The sequence below is a fragment of the Condylura cristata genome, unplaced genomic scaffold, assembly GCF_000260355.1.
Source record: "Condylura cristata isolate star-nosed mole 26May11 unplaced genomic scaffold, ConCri1.0 scaffold00002, whole genome shotgun sequence".
Classification (NCBI taxonomy): domain Eukaryota; kingdom Metazoa; phylum Chordata; class Mammalia; order Eulipotyphla; family Talpidae; genus Condylura; species Condylura cristata.
The window spans coordinates 43,208,114-43,232,518 of record NW_004567103.1 but is presented as its reverse complement, the minus strand read 5'-3'; the positions used below and the strand labels follow the sequence as shown (position 1 = coordinate 43,232,518).

At 36.0% G+C, this 24,405-nt stretch overlaps 1 protein-coding gene across 1 annotated transcript in view; it reads right to left on the bottom strand.

Annotated features, from left to right (window-relative positions):
* CHN1 (chimerin 1) overlaps positions 1 to 24,405 on the bottom strand; it is a 154,011-nt gene that overhangs the window by 62,490 nt on the left and 67,116 nt on the right. The window contains exon 6 of the mRNA XM_004674510.2: positions 10,267 to 10,555. Coding sequence (XP_004674567.2) covers positions 10,267 to 10,555 — 289 coding nt within the window. The remainder of the gene's footprint in view (positions 1 to 10,266; positions 10,556 to 24,405) is intronic.

The window sequence follows — 24,405 nt, the reverse complement described above, 5'->3', positions numbered from 1 at the left end:
ACCTCCGGGGCAGGTGGGAATCGAACTCATGCGGAAGTGGCTTTAGCTTCCCAGTGCAGTGCTTTAACCCTCTGTGCCACCACGGAGGGCCAAATAAACCAGTATTATTTTAAAAAAGTTCATCAACAAGCAGAGAAGCAGAGGCATTACTTATTTTGTAGAGTTAAAACACTAGTAAATATTAAAATACCAAAAAGACCACAGAAAGACAAACTTTAAAACTAATCACTGAAAGATGACCATAGATCTGAGGCATCCAAGAGGGGGTAGGGGGAGCACAGTGGATGATGGTGGGAGACTGTGGGTGCTTTGGTGGTAGGAAAACTATGGTGACCACACCCGAAGGGAGAAATCCTATACTGTGGAAAAAACAAACATGTACAATAATATGTCGTTAATTTAAAAAATACGAAAACACCTCAGGAGAATAACATATCCAGTCTTAAAAGTCACTAGCACATGGCCCTCCCTGGTGGCGCAACAGGTTAAAGCACAGCACTGAGAAGCTAAAGTCACTTCCCCATGAGTTTAATCCCCGCCTGCCTGGAAGTGACCACATAGAGTGGCAGACCTCTCCTCACCCGCCCGCTGCTCCCCTCAGCAGTGTACTTTGTCGATCTTCCTGTTCTGCTCCCCACTCTGTCTCTGGTGAAGCCTCTCACTGCCCCTGAGCCTCTGGCCTGTATTCCAGCTCTGTATGCAAATAAATAAATCTTAAAAAAAAAAAAGTCACTATCACATTAATGGCAAAAGGCACATGCTTCCGGATTAGACCCAAGTACAGATTTCAAAGTATTACTGAAAGACAAAGTCTATTTATTTTCTTGCTGAAGTAATGAGGAGCCTTTTGATGTTATCTTGTGAATTAAGGGACAGTTTACACATTGAAAAGATGGATTTTAAGAAGAAACCCGGATATGCTGTTCCTGGCAAAAGCTGGGGAAACAGTATTGAGACGGTGAGTGGGCATCCGGTGGGGGACAGCTCTGATCCCAAGCACAATAAAGTACCACACAGCTCTGTACATTTTCAAGGAGGCCAAGTCACAAGGCCTCATTAACAGGCATCACCAGTGCAATGGCATCCACAGCCCTCATTTTAGAGCTGGGACCAGCTGAGACCCAAGAGGTTGAAGGATTGCTTAAGACAACCACCTCTAGCTTTCAGTTCACTTGCATTTAAAATTCAGCTTGGTTTCTTAAGGATGTTTACAGAAAGGAGGATAAACTCACTGTTAGAAGTTCTGTATAGATGTTATAGTGTTACTCATAAATTACTAAATTGGCTTTTTAATGCAAATAAGTGACCTCAGGCACATCTGGCAGTTCTCTCAGGGCTGTTCACCCGCAAAACAGCTATAAACTTTGAAAAAGTCACGGTGGAAACTTGAGCATATAAATTTGACTGGGGGAGAAAAGGACAGAGGTGGGTAAAGGCAGGATTACCAAGGAGAAAGACAGGAGCGCAGCTCGGGGAAATCGTGGAAGGAGGAAAAAACACCCCAGGCTCAAAAGAGCATGGAAAGCACAAAGTCAAGAAATCAGAGCTGTCTGCAGACGGTTCCATGCCGCCCACTCCTCTGGTGTTGCTGCTTTTCATAATGATTAAGTTTGAATATGACCCTCCTGCTGAAATTATATAAATACTGAACACTGAAATTATATAAATACAGATAATCAGCTGTATTTTTTTTTAAAAGATTTATTTATTTATTCATTCGTACAGAACTGGGGTACAGGCCAGAGATGCGGAGGGTGAGAGGCTTCACCAGAGACAGAGTAGGGAGCAGAACAGGCAGATCGATGAAGCACACTGCTGAGGGGCGCAGCAGGCGGGTCAGGAGAGGTCTGCCCCATCATGTGGTCACCTCCAGGGCAGGCAGGGATCGCACTCATGTGGAAGTGGCTTAAGTTTCTTTGTGCTGTGCTTTAACCCACTGCGCCACCAGGGAGGGCCCTAATTGGCTACATGTTTTTCAAGGAAAGTAAAACATTTAGGAGAGCTGCCTTGTTGGAGACTAAGACCAGACTACCAAGGCTCCTTCCTAGGCCAGGAGACAAAGACTCTTGTCATTTCAGAGAGGTATCCAAAGAATTCCAGTAGTTGGGGCCCTTTCGGCAGGGCTACAATTGCATTTCAATGTCGAGACATTTCAATACATGTGCAGCCTGACAATTCTCAAGGAATATAAATGCATAAGAAATTCCTTAAGAATATATTAATATAATAATATCCTAAGTTTTGCACTGCATTTGTTTCAAAAGTCCTAGGGAATAAAAATTTCACATGCACATGTGCGCGCGCGCACACACACACACACACACACACACAACTTAGCTTGGTGAAGTTCCACAAAACCTACAAATAATTTTGCACACCCTTGCCATTGCAGGTCATTCTCAAATGTGGGGTAGGTTTGGGGCTTAAATGACTAAATCCAAAGTGAAGAAGTTCTGGCTAGATTCAGAGTTTCTCACTCTAACATGGTCTCTGAAGTGCAAAGTATAATAAGCAAAATATTTTATTTTTCACTTTATATTATTAATAATTATGTGATTTTTCTAAAGCATAGTTATAAAGATTTAAAATTACATTACTATTAAGTAAAGTGATCAAAAAACTATTGCATTCAGCCCACTAATTGAGTATCGAAGTATTATATCCACTACTAAGGAAATATAAAAATACAGCATATTATCTGTATAATGACCACTAAGGAAAAAATACAGTACCAAGAGACATTTTAAAAAAATAACCAGTAGAAATTAGGCCTGTTGCTAGTGTGGACTGCTAAGGTAAAGCCAATTTAGAAAAAGGAGCATGGCTTCTATGTATGCTGAAACTTCATGTTTAAATGTCTCTTTAATCTTTAGAAAATATATTTAGAAAAGTTTTTAAGTTTCTAATTGCTATTTCAAAATGAGGAAGCAATATAATTTAATTGTATGTCACCCAAAATGAGAACAATCTGCAGGAAAGCTGAAATTTCTTAAGAAGATTAGCTGCAGTAGAAGGTGGAATGGTGCAATATTAAGAGTCCAATGAGGATGACAGGAATATCCTTGTGGAGTGTGGTATAACATTGCCAGGTTCAGTCTGGCCATCAGTTCCTGACATCCTAATAGACACATCCCAAAGAGATGCCAGTCAGTACCAGAGTACAGAATGGCCCAGTGCATTTCACAAATTCAAAAACAACAGGGAAAAGTAAAAATTCAAATAACCAAGCAAGCCCTCTGGGGAAAGACACACCACAAAAAGAAAATTAGTCCCAGAATTCAACAACAATGACATCGTAGAATTTCTCTGTCTGCCAGATAGAGAATTTAAAATCACCATGATTAAAAAACCAAGACAATAAAAGGGAAAAGAATGCTATGAGAAGTATAATTAATGAACTGAAGAATAAAATTGAGTTTTTAAAGAAGAAAATGAAGGAAACACTGGATATTAAAAGATTAATGGAGGAGCTAAAGAACTCTGGGGAAAGTAACAAGAACAGAATTGATGAAATAGAAGAATGAATTAGAACTCTCAAAGATAAAAAGAAGCAGAATAAAGGAAAAGGAAGTACAATGGAAAAGGAATGAAAAACACTTCAAGAACTATCTGACATTGAGAAAAGAAAATATAAGTTAAAGGAATCCCAAGAAATTATTCAAGGAGACAATCGAAGAGAACTTCCCAAGTATAAAGGAGAAGGTGAAAATAAATACTGGAACCTACAAGAACACCAAATTACCACACTGAAGGGAAAACATTGCAAGACACATAATTATAAAGTTTCCAAGAATCAAAGACAAGGAAAAAATAATGAAGCTGATGAACAGAAGTAACAGATAGCCTCTAAAGGAAAACCAAACAGGCTGACATCAGACATCTCTGAAGAAGCACTACAGGCAAGAAGAGAATGGAGTGACATATTCAACAAACTTAAAAGTCAACAAAAGGATATATAAAAGTCAACCAAAAATACTCAGCCCACAAAGTTCTCCTTCTCCTATGAAGGAGTCTCCAGAAATTCATTACTACTAAACTCCCTCTCCAAAAAGTACTATAAGAAGCTCTAAAGCCAAAACCAACCAGCGGACTGAATAGGAAGAAAAGAATAAAGGAATAAAATCACAAAAAGATGAATAAAATGACAAATACAGATACCAACATATCAATATTAACTCTAAATGTAAATGGATCTAAATGTAAATGGATTAAAAAACAAACAAATTTAAAAATCCAGCCCTGATGGCACAGTGGGTTAACGAGCAGCACTATGAAGCTGGCCGTGGCCACTGCAGTGCAAGTTTGAGCCACCACCCCAGAGGTGATCCACACGGCCCGGCAGACCTCTCCTGTCTCACCCACTGCTCCCCCCTCAGCAGTGTATTTCATCCATCTGCCTGTTCTGCTCCCCACTCTGTCTCTGGTGAAGCCTCTCACTGCCCCTGCACCTCTGGCCTGTACCCCAGTACGGTATGCATAAATAAATAAATCTTTAAAAAAAATTTTTAAATCCAACCTTCTGTTGACTCCAGGAAACACATTTAACTACAAAAGATAAACACAGACTGAAAGTAAAAGGCTGGAATGCAATCCTACAAGCAAATGGACCAAAAAAGGCAGGAACAGCTATACTCATAATCAGATGAAATAGACTTCAAACTAATAATGGTGAAAAGAGACACAGATGAACCTACATTACAATTAAGGGACTAATACATTAGGAAAATATAACACTCATCAGCATATACTCACCAAATGAAGACACACTAAAATATATCAGACGATTATTATCAGCTCTGAAAACAGACATTAGAGAAAATACATATATAGTAGGAGGTTTCAACATCCCACTCTCACCACTGGACAGTCAATGAGACAAAAAGTAAACAAGGACACGAGAGCCCTAAATAAAGACCTGGATCTCATGGGCCTTAACAGATATCTTTAAGACATTCCACCCCCCCAAAAATCTGACTATACATTTACTCAAGTGTGTATGGATCATTCTCCAGAATTGATCACATAATGGCCCACAAGACAAAAAGATACATTAAGATAAAAATTATATCAACTATTTTTTTTCTGATCATAAAGACATCAAACTAGGAATAAGCCAAGCAAGCAAGGAACCCTTCCACTTCATGGAGAATGAAACCCACCCTCCTAGAGGACCACTGGATTAAAGAGGAGCTCAAAGAAGAAATTAGAAAATACTTTGAGATGAACAACAATGAGCACACAACTTTCCAGAATGTATTTCACACAGCAAAAGCATTAATAAGAGGAAAGTATATAGCAATACTGGCTCACATCAAGAAACAAGAAGGAATGCAAGTAAACAACCTAATCTTCCATCTCAAAGAACTAGAAAAAGAACAATAACCCAAAAGACCCTCCAAAACCAGTAGAAGGAAATAATAAAAATTAAAGCAAAGCAGAAATAAATGAAATAGAAAGTTAAAAAATTACAATCCAAAAGATCAACAAAACCAAGTTAGTTCTTTGAAAAAATAAGCAAAATAGACAAACCTCTAGCCGGATTCACAAAGAAAAAATGGGAGAAGACAAATAAATAGGATCATAAATGAAAGAGGAGAAAGTACAACAGAATCAGTAGAAATCAAAATAATAATCAGATTACCACAATCAGTTATATGCAAACAAGTTCAATAATCTAAAAGAGATGACAAATTCCTAGAACAATATCTTTCCAAAGCTAGATAAAGAAGAACTAGAACATCTAAACAAACCAATTACAAGCAGTAAAATTCAAACAATAATCAAAACCCTCCTCCAAAACAAAAGTCCAGGACCAGACAGCTTCACAAATGAATTCAACTAAACATTCAGAAATGATATACTACCCAAAGTACTGACACAAACTCTTTAAAAAAAAAATTGAGTACTTAATAGACCAGGCGAGAAAATAACAAGAATAATGAACAACCATATAACAGAGACATTTTGTGGGGCTGGAGTGGGGAATGAGATCAAAAACGGGGGGTGGAGTGTGGGGAGAGAAGTGCCCTGGATTATGGTGATGGCACACGGGTGACTTGGTGATGGTAAACCCATGGGGATTACAATTGAGATGAAAAAAAAAAGTACAAAATGATGTAAAAGTAAACTGTTATAAAAAAAATAGGTAAGTTATGGAAAAAACCTAAGTGCCCAATAACAGATGAGTGGGTAAAGATGTGGGATATACACACAATAAAATACTACCTATTGAGTGCTACCAAATGTGTTTTATGAAGCCGCATTACACTAATACCAAAACCAAACAAAGACAACACAGAAAGGGAAAATGACAGACCATTCTATCTAATGAAAAACAGAATCCAACAATGCATCAAAAGAATACTACACCACAACCGAGTGGGATTTATTCTAGGGGCACAAGGATGGTTTAACATCTGAAAATCAGCTAATGTAATCCAACGCATCAACAAAAAGTAAAATAAAAACCATATGATCATATCAATAGATGCTGAGAATGCATTTGACAAAGTTCAACATTCTCGAAATTCTCAGGATAGAAGCAACATATTTAGCATGATTAAAGTATTATATGACAATCCCACAGCCAATATACTCAGTGGTGAAAAGCTGAAAGCCTTTCCTTTTAAGATCAGGAACAGGACAAGGATGTCCACTCTCACCACTGCTTTTCAAAGTAATATGAGGGAGTCCTAGCCAGGAATGAACAGTCTCAAAGCTATCAAGCTATTGCCAGCTTCTGCAACATGAGTTCGATCTGGCCAGGGAGTAGCCTATATGGCACAGCAGACCTCTCCTGCCTTGCTTGCTACTCCCCTCGGCAGTGTATTTCAGTAGATCTACCTGCTCTGCTCCCAGCTCAGTCTTTGGTGAATCCTCTCACCCCTGCATCTCTGACCTACATACCAGTTCTTGTGTGTATAAATAAATAAATCTTTAAAAAAAATAATAAACCAGTTAGTGGTGAGAATTCTATAGGGACTATCCCTGAGAGTACAAAAACAAACAAGGGTGTAAAAAATACATAAGTGTGTATACTGTGTATTCATACACATATATACATATACACATATGTGTGTATATATACACATAAATTATATACAAATTTAAAAATCAAATTTAGGAAGCAGTTGAAGTAACTAATGAGAAAAGTAACAATAACACTTGGAAAAAAATTCCCCATCACAAAGGATCATCAGATTTAATCTTCAAGTTTAAGGGCCTGTGGCAGAAAATCATCCTAACCACCTTCCACAAAAGCTCAGGTGCTGTACTTAAACCACTGGACTGAAAATAACCTTTTGAATTATCACCCTTCAATTTTAGAATAAGGAAAATACTTCAAAGTTCATCTGGTTCAAGATTTTCCAAATTGAGTTGCAAAAAGCATTATTCTCCTAAAATATTTGGGATAGCAGCAATGATTCAGAAAAGTAAGGGCGTATCCTTGGAGAGTCAGAACATACATGAGGTCATTAACCAAGCTGAGAGGCCTACAGAAAAGAAATAGTTCATTTGTTTCCCTTATCACTATTATATCCTCCCAATAAATTAATGTCAAATCGGAATTAACCTTCTCTCCCCATTATATTTAACATCCAGAAACGTGCAGATGGTGAATGTTTGTTGAATGGGTTTATGATTAAAATAAATAAAATTGACTTTTGTCGAACCTATTTCGGCAGAGAACACTTCCACAGTAAGCATTTACTGCAATTCTGTAAAATTAATGTTTAGTGCAAAACCCATCATTCTTAAGTATGAAAAAACTGAAGTGCAGACAGATTGGGGAACTGCCCCTAGGTCCTCTGGTTAGTTGATGAATTGGCTAAAAGCAGGTCTCACCCTCCAAGACCCCACTTCAATGCTCTTTCTTGCTCTGTGTAACACCTCTATACTCCTTAAACTGTCAGATGGCAGGGAAGAGCCACAGAGAGAGACCAGCTAATCCAAAGGCTTTCTGCTAAATGAACCCTGTTCAGAGAAGTGAAGCAAACTACCCAAACTGTCATATAAAATCAACTCCTGTAGAACTAAAACCCGGTTCTGAGTTATAACACAGTATGCTTCCCACAACAACACACCAGCTTGTTTCAAAACTAGTATTTCTGCTTCTTAGAAGAAGGAGCCATGGACGAGAGGGGCTTCTGCTACGCACAACCCAGGAAGATATTTCTTAAACTACACCTGTATTTATAGGTATCTTAAGTCAATTCAACATGATTGTCTTTACTTACAAATGTCATCCACTGTGACAGGGAATCAATGTTTCAAGTCCTGTGGGATGACACCTGTAAATAAAATAAATCTATTTTTGAGTGAGTAGATTTTAAGCCAACTAGATTTAAGATGCATGCAGTTTAAGGCCAAGAGTAATTTCTTAAATATTCTGAGCTGTGTACTGCTGGCAACTGGTATTTTCCAAGACCAGCTAGTCACTCTACGTAATCCAGCAAGGGTCCTGAGCACAGCATGGGTCTGATGTAACACAGAAAGCTGCCCAAATACGTACAGAATCAGGGATCCTAGAGCTAAGTAAAAGGGTCCCCAGTCTCCTGCCTCTATGAAATTATTTTCACTTGGCAAAAAGATACAATCACAGCCCTGTAAAGTTAAATAACTAGTCCAATGCTAAAAAGCTAAGTGTCTTTAGTTCAAGTCTCTGGAAAAGTAGATACAAGACGCATTAACAAAGGTTACCACTAGACGTTACCACTGATTAAATAACTCAGGGGCTCATTAGCACAATTGTCAGTGTTTCATAAATAGTGCCTTAGAATGGTCTAGCACAGTTCAGAAAATGTAGTAATAGCATTAGATATTTAAATTCAAGCACTATTAAAATAACATGAATGGAAAATAACCAAAAGTAAGAAAACTGGACATTAGAGGATGAAAAGAACCAATAAAAAATGCAGCATGTGTTTAGGATTTTAGATTCTAGTTACTTCCAAATGCGATTTGTGGTCACTAACAAGAATGAGTATATGAAAGACCATTTTCTACAGCCTGTAATTTAAAATATGGGTTTCTCTGTAGCCACAAAATGCCATTTTAAGATCTGCCAGAGACTAAAATGTGGACTGGACAATGGACATTTTGAATTTCTATTCTGCATTTAACTATCTAAGCCAACTGCAAGTTCTTTAGAGTGCTGTCCTGAGGTGCTATGGCTTTATAACAACAATGCCACCAAATTTGTCTAGAGTGCTTAGCACGTTCCAGCACTATTTGCTTAGTTTACACATACGATCTCATCCATCCAACCCTTATGACAACTTGGTCTATTTTTTACAATTAAAAGAACAAGAACATCAAAGCACAGAGAAATTAAGTAACTTGCTAAAATTCACTTGCTTGGTGAAATGGTAGAAATCTGTACATAAATTTCTTTGGTGATAGAACCTATCTCATCAAACCACTACACAAAACTACATTTCTTCAATATAAAAACTATACATTCTTGAGTATGTAAGAATGAACTCATACAACTTTGAATAGAATACATAAAATCCCCACCTAAACCCCATACATATAAAACATCAGGAAAATCTCTTTTCTTTGGGAGTGGCTAGGGACAACTTTCAGAGTAAAATAATCTTAATGTAAAGAAATGTAAATTTCTAATGTTAACTGCAAATACATTATGATTAAACTATGAAAATGAAAAGTTGAAATTGTCTTTCAGAACTGAGGGAAAGTAAAACTTCCTGACTCAATGACTCCTTAAGAATTTATAACAGATAAATCCTTCAGTTACTAAAGAAACTGACTCTCAAAATGTTGCAATTATTAGTGATAGATGGAACTTAATCATGCATATTTTTAAAATAAGGGTAGATAGCGTTTTGCTGAAGAAGTACTTGAGTTATCTTTAAGGGAAATAAAGTAATTGTGATAAATAATGAACCCTCTAAATTTCTTATGTAGGACAAGTCCTTCTACTCTCCTTGACCTTGTGTTTCTTCTCACCAAAACACCTAGACTTTTTTTTACTAAGGACTATTTATCCACCACCCCTTCCCAAGACTGTCTAAAACTGAAACTGTCAAAATAGGAAATAATCAGGAAAAAAAATTATATATTTGACACATAAACTAAGCAAAAATTAGACATAGACAAAGCTCAGCACCATAAAAACTAGACATAATGGGACAATGCATTATCTTTTGAAAGCACTGTGAAGGTCAATCTCTTCTGGCAACAATGGCTTTCTTATTAGAACCCAAACAAAAGAAAATAAAGTGTGGTTTCATGGTAGCTTACCCTTTTCTCTGATACCCCATCCTGGCCTGTAGAATCTCTCTCATCATGTGTCTCTTTCAGGACTGGCATATGTTTTTGGTATGCTGGCTCTCTGTTTAAGGTTGTGTATCCTATGTGCTCATAAATTGGGTTTATCGTCATCTTGGCAATGTATTCTGCTGCCTTGGTTTCAATATAGAGAGTAATCAATCCATCAGTCACCAGATCGTGGATGGACTCAAAGCGCTTCTCCCCAACAAAGTGCTTGCCATCGTAGTAGAGCCTGAAGTTTCTGGTTTGACTTCCAAATCTGCCTCAATGAAATGGGAAAGATGTTTTTAACAAGTAAGCAAGTGAAGTCTTCCTGAACAAAAGAAACAAAAAACTATTGCTTTGTTTGTGTGTGTCTTCTGTTTAAATAAACTGTGGCTAATCTCTGTTGAGTTGTCTGGAATATAGAAAGTTAAACTTATGAATACAAAGATTGAATTTACAACAATTAGAGAAAACCAGCCCAATCATGCCTACTCTAGAAGGAAAGCGCTATTCTTATTTATCTTTTTTGGCTATTTCATTATGTCTGTAGGAAAAAACAAGGAGAAATAAATCTCATACCCTTATTATAATACATTCTATATTCAATTGGCAAACTCCATAATAGATGAAACTTCTGTGTTAACATATTAACATGTCCTTTTCAGGTTGCTTAATAAACATACTCACTGTACCTTAGACTCCAGAATTCATGCCCTTTAATGGGAAAGCTCCATTTAGGGATGACCAGATTGTGAGGCCAGCAATCACTTAAACTAGAGTTGTTATCAGACCCAAGTCTACAAAAAGGCAGGATGGCACAGAACACACTTTTGCTACTTTCAGGGATGGGGCAAGGGCATTCTCGTCCCTTTCACATAGCCATTCTCTGCATTGGCTTGTTAAGCCTGGGTCAGAAATGCTTGCAATTTATGCACGGCATGTAAGTCATAACCTATCAAATTCTAGAAATTCTGTCCTTTGTTCTGTGACACAGGTTGGAGAAGAATGGCTTAATTTAATGATACTTTCTATATTTTGCTTCCTGTAGCAAACCTCAGAAATGGCTCTAAGTTGGCATGTCTAGAATCAGTGTCCTTGGAAGAAGAGAAAGGCAAAAAAAGTGCACCAACTTTAATGAAAGTTATTGCCAGAAAGCATTAATGGCTGCCAGTGTCATGGTCTCTGAAGACTTGTTTAAAACTAAACAAATCAGAATGGGTATATTTAAATTTTCTGTTAAAAATACACAGAGATGAACAAAAATACTAAAATAACATCTGTTTAAGTGTTTCAATAGGATTATAACAATAGGAGTATGTAACATTAGTACTTACATATACATTATATTCCAGAAGGATAAGACTTAGAAGTACTTTAACATTTCATTCTAAATGTCTTTTAAAAAGGAAACAATTTTTTTTTTTTATATAATGGCCTCAGGAAGTTCTGTTTCTACAGTTCAAATTAAATTGTAATGTTATTTAATCTAGAACCCTTAGTTCTATCTATGCTGGTTCTTCTATTTTTTTCTGTAAAAACAACTATATTTTGATTTATGCTCAAAGCTAATGATCCATATCATTCCATTTCCTAATCTCCAGTTTTCTCTAATGTTAAAGATCTAGTTCTCCCAAGTAAATTTTCATTGTAATAAAAGCTTAAACATTTGGAAGGTAAACTTTCTCCATGAAATTAAAGACATTTTTCCACTTAAAATGTTGCTTTTGTTATTTCCTCTTTAGTAATACAATTAGTTGTTGAGAAACATAGAAAACGTTACTTTACAACTTTGCTAATACTCTTAGAACAAAACACTCATAGCATTGTTAAACATTAAGTGCATTTATATTTCAATTGAGCTCAAAGGTATTTCAGTGGGGGATTAGATCATTTTAGTCCTGGTATGGTTTTATGAAGGGCATTTCTACAATAACTCTTAAAGACTATCCAAGCAATGGTGTTAGTCATCTGTCATTCACTTATCTTCTGAGATATATGAAGTATAGGGAGCACAGGACATGAAGGAAAGACTTTATCTGGGTTGGGTGGTTAACATGAAAGAACGAAAAATCCTAGAAATCTGACTGTAGAATTAAGGCTACAGGGAGGGAGGTAGGGAGACCAAGAAAGAGGGAACATAACAGACTATGGTAGAGGACGATGGGTGTTTTGGTGATAGGTGTGGTGGGGTAACATATATCTCAAGAGGTGTGACCCTATACCACAAGTCATAAGCAATTTGGTAAATCAAGGTACCTCCTCAAAAAAAGACGGAAAAAAAGAGTATAAATCTATAGTTTAGATTTGTGATGCTTTTACAATGGGGTTGTTTCTAATCCACCTAAGGAGAAGATTTCCTGGTTACTTCTAGCTTATTGGGCAAGAGAGACTAAAAAACTGTCCTTTACTCTTTCTCAATTCAATGACTCCTGGAGGCATGAGTCCCATGCACTTCCAGTTCGTTCTAACATTTCATCTCAAGGAAGCTCATCAGATACCTAAAATGACTCGTAATTATGGACTGATAAAAACTCAACCTTGGTGAACAAGGAAATTCATACCATTTTAGAATTATAATTGAGTTTTTAAAGAAAATCTATAATCACCTTCTAATGGAAATTTATGTTTTCTTTGCCTACTCTGAACTGCTCTCCCTTTCACTTCAGAAGTTACATAAACAATAGCATCACAGTCCAGACCAACAGAGACTTCTTCCATCTTGACCTGAAAGACCTGACAAGACAAAGTTTTTGAACAAGTAGGAAACGCACTTATCCTGTTAACTGCAGCACCATGGATGCCTCTATTTTACTAAAGAAGAGTCATAAAGGGGAGATGCCAGGGCTAAGGGTAAGAAAGAACCCTTCCTATAAAAGTTCACTGCTCACAGACTGTCACACATTCAAACAACATTTAGCAAGACACCCAGGAATTCTCATATTAGGTTGGTTATTCACAATAAAGTTCCTGTTCCCTTAGCAACCTGAATGGGAAGCAGAGAAACATAAAAACATGTCAAAATAAAAAAACAAAATGCTGAATTTCAAAAGCTCATCTTTACATTTTTTTTTTTCAATTACAAAAATGTGTATAACCTTGCTCTCTCATGGAAAAGTCCATGTGTTTATCGCACAACCTTAGACTTTGGCATCAGATAGATTACATTTAAATCCTGGATCTGCTATTTCTTGGCTGAGTGATTCTGGGAAAATAATTCTTCAGATTCTGATTCTAGTAAGAATTTATCACCCCACCCAACACTGTCATGAGGATTTTATAAGAACACGTAAGTTAAACCAAGTATTTAGTTTAACATTTAGGTTAAACTAGTAAGGATTGTAGGTCCTTTCTTCCTTGTCTGTCAGGGGGGTGTGACAGATGAGTTAGCAAACACAGTAAAACAGAAAAGAAATAAGCACTAAAGAAAAAGAAAAGTAAATAAGCACTGAAAGAGGGATGAATAAATAACTGGTAACAAACAATTCCTGTGTAGGAACATCTGGATGCCTTACATTTATACTACTCATTTTATAAAAAGAGTGAGGGCCCTCCCTGGTGGCGCAGCGGGTTAAAGCACAGCACTAAGAAGCTAAAGCCACTTCAGCAGGAGTTTGAACCCCGCCCTGGAGGTGACCCACATGGTACTGCAGACCTCTTCTGACCCGTCCACTGCTCCCCTCAGCAGTGTACTTTGTCTGTCAGCCTGTTCTGCTCCCCAGTCTGTCTCTGGTGAATCCTCTCACCGCCCCTTCAGTTCTGGCCTATACTCCAGTTCTGTATGCACAAATAAAAAATCTTTAAAAAAAAAAATAGAAAGTAAGGCTGCCACAAGGTACAAAGAACAGAGGAGAGGAGCAAGGTGTCTCTCCAGCGCGCCCTTGGAGTTCAGTCTCTGAATTCAAAGGAGAAAGGTCAGCAAATACACTCAGAATGAACGCAGGGCACATTAAGTGAAGCTAATAACAACTCAGTTGAACTCTAGTCTTCAGAGTACTGATTTATAAAAACTGTTAAAATGATTCCATTTTCCCTCCATATTTATAGAAAGTTTTTCTTTTCATCTTTTCTATATTCATTATCTGCCCCTGCCCATACATTTTAATAGCTGTTCCTTCTTTGGTGAAATGTTTGAAATTGTAAAGGCCAAGTTCTCACCTAATAGAGTTGAGTAAGACAGTCATTCATTCTCTTCAAAACGTACTGTCACAAACAGAAAAGATTAGGGTTACCTGCTTTGATCTGCTACTGATGTACATAAATACTACTTTCCAGAAAGGACTTTTCCTCCAGTGATTTCAGGTTTGGGTACACATCTTTTAAAAAGCTGTTTAATGCTGTGCCCAGTTGTATTCAAATGACTTTCAAAATATGTAATTCTAACATCTAGCTTTAAAAAGTGAACAAAACCTTAATACCATTCTATTTTCTAGCAAGTAAATTGTACTTATTTAAAAAATCAGTGTAGAGGTACAAAATAATGAAAGTATATATAAAGAAGAACCTTTGGGGTTATGTTATTTTTTCTAAAACTAAGAATTTGTTTGAGGCCAAAGTATTTAGGAGGATCCCTTCAAAGGAAAGCTCCAAACAGATGTTTTCTATTAGCAAACAGAAAACAAAACATATACAACACACTTTCTAAGTCAACAATAAAATGTCAGAACTATTTCCAGAAACCAATGCACAAAAACTACTTTATTTTTCATAAATACAGATTTATGCATTGCTTACCAGAGGGAAAGAAACTAATCTAATGGTGAAATATAATTATCTCATCAATGCATCTAATATAAACATACCCTTGGAAAGGTTAAAACAGACAAGAATATGATGAGACATTTGCTAAAATGCCAAGAATGAGTTGAGGCGGATTAACTAAGAAAGGCTAATGAAAAGAGAACATGGATACACACTATTTAAAAATATTGTCTTTGTCTAAAAATTTGTTTTGTCTATTGTGCTGTATTAGTTTGGATCAAAAAAGGGACAGAGATATTAAATATATAAACTCTTGATATTCCCTTGGCAGAGTAACTCATCATCAGAAATGAAGCAAACCAATTTGTCTAACTAAACCTCCAAAGGTGCACCAGGTAACTCTGGAAGGTGGAGTTGGATTTAGTTGAAGATCTGCTTAAGAAACAGGTATCCATCCCCCTTTCTGACTCTCTGCCCCACTTTGGTGGAAGACTTAAGTTCTGTGCTCTCGATAGGGTAAAAGGAGGAGATTTTGAACTCAGGAACACCAGACAGAGTTGAAGGCTAAGGTACATCCTGAAAACATTAGAGGTAAAAGTACAGAGGGAAAAATTCAAAGTCTGATGATTATGTAGTGCCATTTTATTAAATAAGCCTAGTATATGCCAAGGACTGTATGAGATTCATGGGAAAAAAGATGAATAAGACTTAATTCCTGTGAAGGAGAACCTTCAATTCAATTCATTTGTAAAGACAGAGCTGTAAACAAATCACTTCAATAGGTGGTACATTATTCCTAAGTATACTCAGTGAACAAGTGAAGCTTTATTAGAAAATATATTAGTGGCTTATTATCAACAATAACAGGTGTAAATGTATTCAGCAGAAACTCAAACATAATATTGCACAATAGATGTCATCTTTTAAAAAAATAAAAACACTGAGGCATGAATGGATTTTTAAATGACCTAAAAGCCTGGTAGCAAACATTTATTGGAATCATTCAAAAAAATCTGAACTGCCTTGCAAGAAGAGTCAATCTGTATCTTTAAGAATGACCACAACTGAAGGCAGAATCAGAGCCAAAAGTGAACACAATTATCTGAAATGAGCAGATGGGAAGCAGGAGGAAGAACAGTTACTTGTAATGATGACAAGAGCCGTAGGGCAGCTCTTTTAGCTTACAGAGAACATGAGATACTCAAAGGAGACTTATTCTGCTAGACTCAGGGGCAAGAGAGTAATTCAAGGTGAGGGGCAAGAAACAAAACCAGAAATAACATTCAGTATATTTAGTTAAGATAGTAAGTATAAAACAAGATGGCAGAATGGGAAGTCTTAGTTATTATTTCCCCAAAGGGACAATGAATTAACAATACATAGACTCAATTCTTTGATGAGAAATCCAGAAACAATTTAAGAATGTATGGCATCTCCAGGTTAGCACAAAGCGAAACAAACACAGCCACACTTAAGTGGGTAAAAAGAGCCCTTTCACTTTATCCATAATCAACCCTTCCACAAGTATGCACAGCTCAGCTCTGGTTTCTCCTGGCAGTTGGACATGGGGTGAAGAAAAGGGGGAGTGAAACAATTGCCAATATTCAAGCTTTCAGAGGGCTGCCTGAGAAAACAGTTACATCTTTCCTGGCACTATAATATAATAGCTTCTATCCCGGGGACTGCTAAACCCAAGAGGTCTGGCGCAACTTGCTAAAGCATCCGAGACGGCTCAATACCACAGAGGCAAGCACGGCTTGGTGTGATTGGGAAAACACCCGACCCACTGCTTCCATCTCAGAATGGAGAGAGAAGCGTGGTATAAAGGTCAAGTGTTCTACAGGAGAATGGTATCTGTCACCTAATCTGTTAATTTATAGGTGGCTACCCTGGAGGCCTGGAGGTTACCAGAATAGCAGAGAAGCACCAAAGAACCTGCAATTCACCACAGAAAGATATGAGATGGTATAAGAGATTATGAGATGGTGAATAAAGCAACATTCTTAATTAGGAGGTTAAATATAAGCCCAGGGAAGTCACCACCAGAGACCAACTTTGGAGCTGAGTGGTGGAGGTCTTTCTCTGTAAGAACCCAGTCTGCAAAGATTAGGGGAAGAAGCAGTTTTTTACAAATATACAGAAGTCAGCCAAAGAAAAAAATTATAAATTACATGAAAAAAAAAGCCAGAAACCTATTGATTACTTGACAAAGACAACAACATATTTTCTGAAAGAGGCTCGCTGATCAAAAAGAAAGGATAAATACTAAATGAAACACATTCATAAAATAATCATGAACAAAATGAGACTATCAACAAGAGGCAGAAACTATAAAAAAGAATTAAACAGAAATTCTGGAGTAAAAGAAAACAATAATCAAAAAGACTCAACATCAGATCTGGTCAAGCATAAGAATGAACAAACTTGGCAGGGGTAAGTCATCTGAAATTGGAACACAAAAGGAAAAAGAATGAAAGTTGAAAAAATCCTAAGTGACTTGAAGCATACTAAAACAGACCAAGAGACGCATTCTGAGAGTTTCAGAAGGAGAAGAATGGGACAAAAATAATTTGAAGAAATAATAGCTGACAATTTCAAGAAACTGAAAGAACTCCAGCTAGGATGAACTGAAAGAGTACACAGCAAGATGTGTTATAATCAAATGGTCAGAAGTTACAGAAGGAATCTTGAAAGCACCATGAAAAAAGTGACAAAGCAGAAATAAAGGAGCTTCTATAATTCAATTTGCTGCAAGAAAAAATACTGCCAACCAAGAATATATTAAGCAAAAATTTCCTTCAAAATGAAGGAGAAATAAAAACTTACTTAGATAAACAAAAGCTGAGGAAACTCATCATTAGCAGACCTGCTTCACAAGAAATTCTTTACAAGAAATTAGTAGACCTGCTTTACAAGAAATTACACAAGATCTGTGTAAGATAAAACAAAAGTATGCTAGAGAGCAACATGAAAGCACATAAAAAACACTTTTAATTCTGGTACAGACTTTAAAAGACAAATTAAAAATGAATAGAACACTATTAATGGATACACAACACATAAAATACACAATTATATAAAGATAATCTGTGCTATCACTGACATAAGTGAAGGAGATGAGATCTCAAAGAGTAGAGTTTTCATGTAAAATTGAAGTTTTCTTTTAGCTTAAAAGATTGTTATTACTATGAGATGTTTTATGTAATACCCCTACAAACCAAAAAGAAAATACCAAAAAAAGGACAAGAAAATGAGAAAGGCATCAAAGCATGTCTACATAATAATAGCAACAACAAAAATAAATCAATGAAACATAAGGAAAGGCAGAGACGAAATGAGGAACAAAACAGTCACCAGTCCAAAAACAATAAGGCAGTAGTAATCCTTCCCTAAGAGTAAGTTGAAATGTAAATGGATTAAAACTCCCCAATTAAAAGACAAGTGGCTGAATGCAATTAATAAAGAGAGATGAAACTGCATGCTGTGTATAAATGACTCACGACTCACTTTGAATGTAAAGATCTACAAAGGCTAAAATTGAAGGTGGGGAAAAAAATCTAGCTGAATATTAATCAAGAGAACGGGGATGCCCATACTTATTGCAGCAAAATAAGCTGGAAGTCAAAATTATAGGGAGGCACAAAGACAGATACTATATAATAATAAAAAGGTCAATTCTTCAGGAAGACATACTGATTATTTATATATATATATATATGTATCTGATATCAATACCCAAATGTATGAGGCAAGCATTCAAAGAATTGAAGGGAGAAATAGGCAGGTGTGCAATCATACTAGGAGATTTCAATACCTGACTTTCAAAATGGATAGCGCAATGAGAAAGCTCAATGAGGAAAGATAGTACTGTAATAACACTAGCAGTAGTGGAATACAGGAATACACAGAAAGCATTCTCTAGATTATCATGTTAGATAACAAGTCTTAACTTTAAGATGAAATCACATCAAGTAATTTTTCCATTCATAATGGGATGGAACTAGAAATCAATAGGAAAACTAAAAAATTTCACAAATATGTGAAAATTAAATAATGCATTCTTGACTACATCTTCACCTCCGTGGTCTTAATAACTGGACTATAGATATAAAAGTCCGGTGCTCCAGCCATCACCATGAGACAAACTTGGAAGCCAACCACAAGAAAGCAACCAGATGGAACCAGACCAGCTCTCTCATCTTTTGGAGGGCCACACCAGCCTTAAAATACTTTCAGAATTTTTTCAACACGGGAGAAAAATACCGATTTTGGACATTGAACAGTCACCTCTTATTCTAATGCTTGTAGTCAAACTTACTCTCAATTCTCATTTCTTACTGCAAAAATAGTCTGCTTTTTGTTTCTGCTATTTGGGGGTTTTATTTTATGTGATCAGGTCTTTCCTAGTGAATATAATGCAAATTTTTAAAAAGCGGTATTATGAATAATTTTCTCCCCCCAGCTGCCACCAGCTAGTCTTCTCCACAAATTCTATGATGGTAACAAAATAAGAGAACTGGAACTGTGTAAACAGGAAATCCTTAAAATAGTTTCCATTACTTGAATATTACCACCCCCAAAATATGCTTTCATTTGTCCACTATAGTGATATAAGTCAACAACACAATTTAAGTAATTTTGATGAGAACTGTATTTGCTTGGAAAATTCCCAGAAATTTCCAGAGCTTTGAGCTGGTAGGTCTGCCAGTGGAACAGGCTTCTTGTCTCCCAGGCCCCCACATTACCTGACACCTTCCTCATTTCCTTTTAAATGTGCATTTAAGCTACTAGGGTCCTTTTAGCAGTAGAAACATTTTAGAAACTGAACAGACACTGACTGCAAGAGGGGAAATTTGTAAATTAGAAGGGGTAATGGAATAGATAAGTTTTAAAGTCACTGATTAAAATATAAAAGGAATTATATTTGAACAAGCACAAAGTAAAAATGAAAACATTAACATCCTGTAAATATCATCTTGTCTCTGTGGCCATGACCCAGTAAGTATGTCATACAATGCATAGGAAGGTCAAAGACTTGGAAAATATATAAGCAACACAAACAGTGGTCTAATTAAGGACTGGATTTACAGCTCACAAGCCAAATCCAGGCCATTACCTGTTTTCAAAGGGCTAATGGGCTAAAAATATATTTTACATTTTTAAATGTTTACATTTAAATAGTTATGACATACCTACATAACATAATATTCTCAACTGACTGGCAAAGTCCTAAATACTTACTACTGGGTACCTCATAGAAAGCTTTGTAGCTTTCTAAAAAGACTAACCATGTCTTTTTGACCAAAGGTTAAGGATTGGAAATAAAATTAACTTTGAGAAGCTTATCAAATTCTACAATGTAGTTGATAGTAATGTGCTATTCAAAATAATCCCCAAAAATTGGGACAGAAAGGACTACCTAGATTAAATGTAAACCAGTAGTTAGTAATTAGCAAACGTAGAATTATGTTCTGAGGCTTTGTGTGAAATGCTATTAACTGTTATGTGTGGTCAAAGAGAAACATTTATAGAAAGTTAAACACACTGCCGGTTTTTGTGTGTACATGTGTTTGTTTTATTTTACTGCAAGATTTCTCAGAACCTTTTAAAAAATCTCCATGACACAGAATGCACCTATTTCTGTATTTTCTCTTACTTTTGTGAAGAAAGTATTCTAGTGAATACAATTTGGGAAATATTTACTTCACATGATATCAAAATTACTTCATGGGGGACTGAAAAACTGCATAAAATATAACAGTCTATGTAAAATATAAGTTTAAAAAATAAAAAATAGATAACAAAGTCTACAAAAGCAAACCAATTTATAAAGTCCCTTTTGGCAATAATAATATTAGCAGGTTAGGACTTATGAACCTAGCCCCCCAGTGTTAGAAATCAGTGTTACCTCATTGAAGGAAAAAAAGTAAGAAATTAGGGAAAAAATTCACTGAAAGCATAATCATGTAAATTTAAGGTATTTTTAGTGAAAGATCAACAGATCAGAGAAAGCACCATAGCAAATATGATAAACGGTAGCATACAAACTGTATAAGGAATTTATAGGACAATGGAGGCAGAGGTCATTAAGGAAAAAAAAAATGTACAAAGTAATTTGCTTGTGTGCCTCTATTATCAACCTCTTTTGGCTATTTTCCTACTGGGAAAAAAAAATTGAAACTTGGGGCATAATTCAACCCAGCTTATAATCTGGCCCAGCCCCCCATGGCTCTTAGGATAAAGAGCAAATCCTTACCAGGGCCTACAGGAAGCAGAGCTAGAAGCATGCTCTCTCCTCAGCTCACCCGATCCCAGCCTGCTTCCTTCCTTCACCTTTGTACAGGCTGGTCATCCTGCGTGGGTTGCTTGTCCTTGCCAGACTCTCAACCTTTTCCTTTAGTTTACGCTCACACATTCTTCAGTTTGCAAATCAGACTTTACTTGCTCAGAATAGCCCTTCCTGACTGCAACTCCTTGGATTTATATAAGTTTATCCTTTATAAGGCCACAGCTCCCTATGCTTTACCTCCATTGCACTCACTTAGGTTTCTACCTTTGTAATTGTGGGACAATTCCATTAAAGTCTAACCCTCTCATTCCCTAATAAACTTAGCAAGGACAAGGGTCTTGACTGTCTTGTTCATCATTGTATCCCCAGCACCCAAGAAAGCATCATTAAAATGTTCTTTAAACTGGCAATGCTAACAATGATACTTTTTCAAGTGCCAAAAATACTTATTTTGGGGGCAGTGAGATTATAGGTAATAGTGTTCTCTTATGCACTGCATGTATTTTCTTTAAAGATATATTTATTTGTGCAATAAATACAAGAACGAGGGTGTAGGCAAGAGGTACAAGGATGGGAGGGTGAGAGGATTCACCAGAACTACAGTGGGGAACAGAACGGCAGAGCTAGTGAAATCCACTGCTGAGGGGACAGCGGGCGAGACAGGAGAGGTCTGCTGCACCATGTGGGTCAGCTCAGGAAGGAGAATGGAACTCAGGTCACAGAGGTGATAGCACTGAGGCCATTAGGGAGGCCTTTTATGTATTTTCTGTAGTGCACATATTAATTTTTTAAAGTTAAGTTTTAAAAATTGGGAGGTAAAATGACCTTATGAAAAACTCAAACAGCAAATGTCTCATATATTTATCAACATGGAAAATGTTCATGATCTAATTTATTGAAGTATACCATAAAATAGTGTACTTGTGAACCCATTTTTGACTCACCCAGGAATGTATGAGAATTTGATACACAGCAATTTTAAGTGATTATCTTTGGATAGTGGAATTACAGGTGACTTTTTGCTTTTCTTTGTGCTTTTCCATATTTTTAGTATTTTCTATATGTTAGGAAAAAGCTAAACAAGCTCTTTAAATTTCTATCTACTTCTTGTGTATGCACCGTACAATTCAACTTATGACCCACATTCAGGAATGTATCTATTTCTTTCAATTATGGGATGCCTTACATGAAACTACCCCGTAACATAAAAACTTAATATGATGATCATTGTGCAATGAAATGTCAATTCATTATGCTGTACACGTGAAACTAATATAACATTGTGTGTTAACTATACTTCATATATTAAAATAATAAGAACAAACCTCACTCAGTACTGCTTCATATAAATTACTTTCTGTAGTTAGTTGACCCAAGGGGCCTTCATATAATCTAGACTCTCTATGCCAATATTTTTAAAAGGATTATGGCCCTGATCGTATGGTAGTATATTTTTAAGTGAAGTAATGCTACCCTTTTAATCAATAATAATTTTCTGATATTGCAGGAAATGAAATTCTATTGTTGTCACATGTGTTAATACCTACTCTTATCTCCAGAAAATTTCCCAAAAGTGATTCATATTGAGAAGAAGAAAAACATTTTTGAAAAATTATTCTGCAGAACACTATTTTCCACTTATTTGAAATAGCACAAGAAGGTTTGCAGGAAATAAAATGAAACCATGGTAACCAACGAAACCTATCATGAGCTATCAGATCAAAGAACACATAGTACATAACACGTCAACGCCTACCAGCAGCATAATCCTTCCCCAGTTCCTTCAGATCCTTTTACCTAAACATGAAGAAAACTTTCAATAATTTCTCATTTTTAAAAATGTGATATCCCCTTTCCTAATATCTACTATAATTCTCTAGCTTTATCCAGGATCTTTGGCTGAGTTCACTTTAAAAGTCAATTTAATGATCTGAAATTCCATCAAGTATTGTTAGTTATTTTTAATCATCAGCAAAATCGCATTTTTTTTATTTCAATGCAATTTATCATTTTTTTTCTAAATTATTTTTTAATACCATAGGCAAGTTTCTTCATACTAAATATTCAGGTCTGTAAAGATTAATAGTCTCACAGGAATGTTGCTTAACACAATTTTATCAGATTCTAAATTTAAAATCACAATAAATTAAATCACAATTGCATTTATAAAACATGGAGAAGTCCCATGTTGCCATCCTGTCCATTTTATCATTAATCATGAACCCCTAACATAGGCATTGAAGTGAGGTCCACAGAACTGAGTCAACAAATTCTTAAGCTACCATCATCAGCTGAAATAAAAAATAGAGTACAGGTGGCTTCTGATAGACATCAATTGTTTAGTACACTACTATATAGTCAGACACATTATAGGGCAGACCTCTATAAAGGCTAGGGATCTAACTCAAAGAGTAACAACCATCATTAAAGTAAAAGACAATGTACAAATACAATATAAAAGTAAATGTACACTCTATGCCTGACCAATCCTTGAAAGGATAATTGTGAATGGCATTATGTATAGGGAGTAGAATTAGAAGTCTGTGATGAGAAAGTACAGTAACATCATGATACATACTTCTCTTATCTGAAAAGGAGCTTGTCACAGCCATGTGTTGCTTTCATAATCATGAGATAAAAGAAATTACATGGATGTAAATATGCCATTATTTTTATAGGTAATTCCTGATGCATTTCTTTGGTAAGTTATCCAAACTTACCATAAATTTTTTTTATGATTGTCTAATGGAATTTTAATTTAAATTATTAAGCTTTAAGTGTATTTTAATGCAACTTTTCTCTTTGTGGAGTGGTGAAAAGTTTGCTCAAGAATTAGTTGGTGTAAACCCTTCCTTCGAAGGCTTTACACAAAGATGTATCTACTTTATAAAAAGTAGAAGTGCTGATATCTTAACAATCTTAATTAATAATTCTCCGATTTAAAAGCTAAAAATTTACTCTTGTGCCAAATCCCCTGTCAATTTATATAAAGGACTGCATGGTTTCTCATTATTATTCTGTTTTCAGAAAATTATATTGCTACCTTGCTTTTTGTTCTTTAGCAAGGTAAGCTTCATTTTCTTATCTGTAAAATGCAGAAAATGCAATATCTACCACAGAAACATACAGATAAAAAT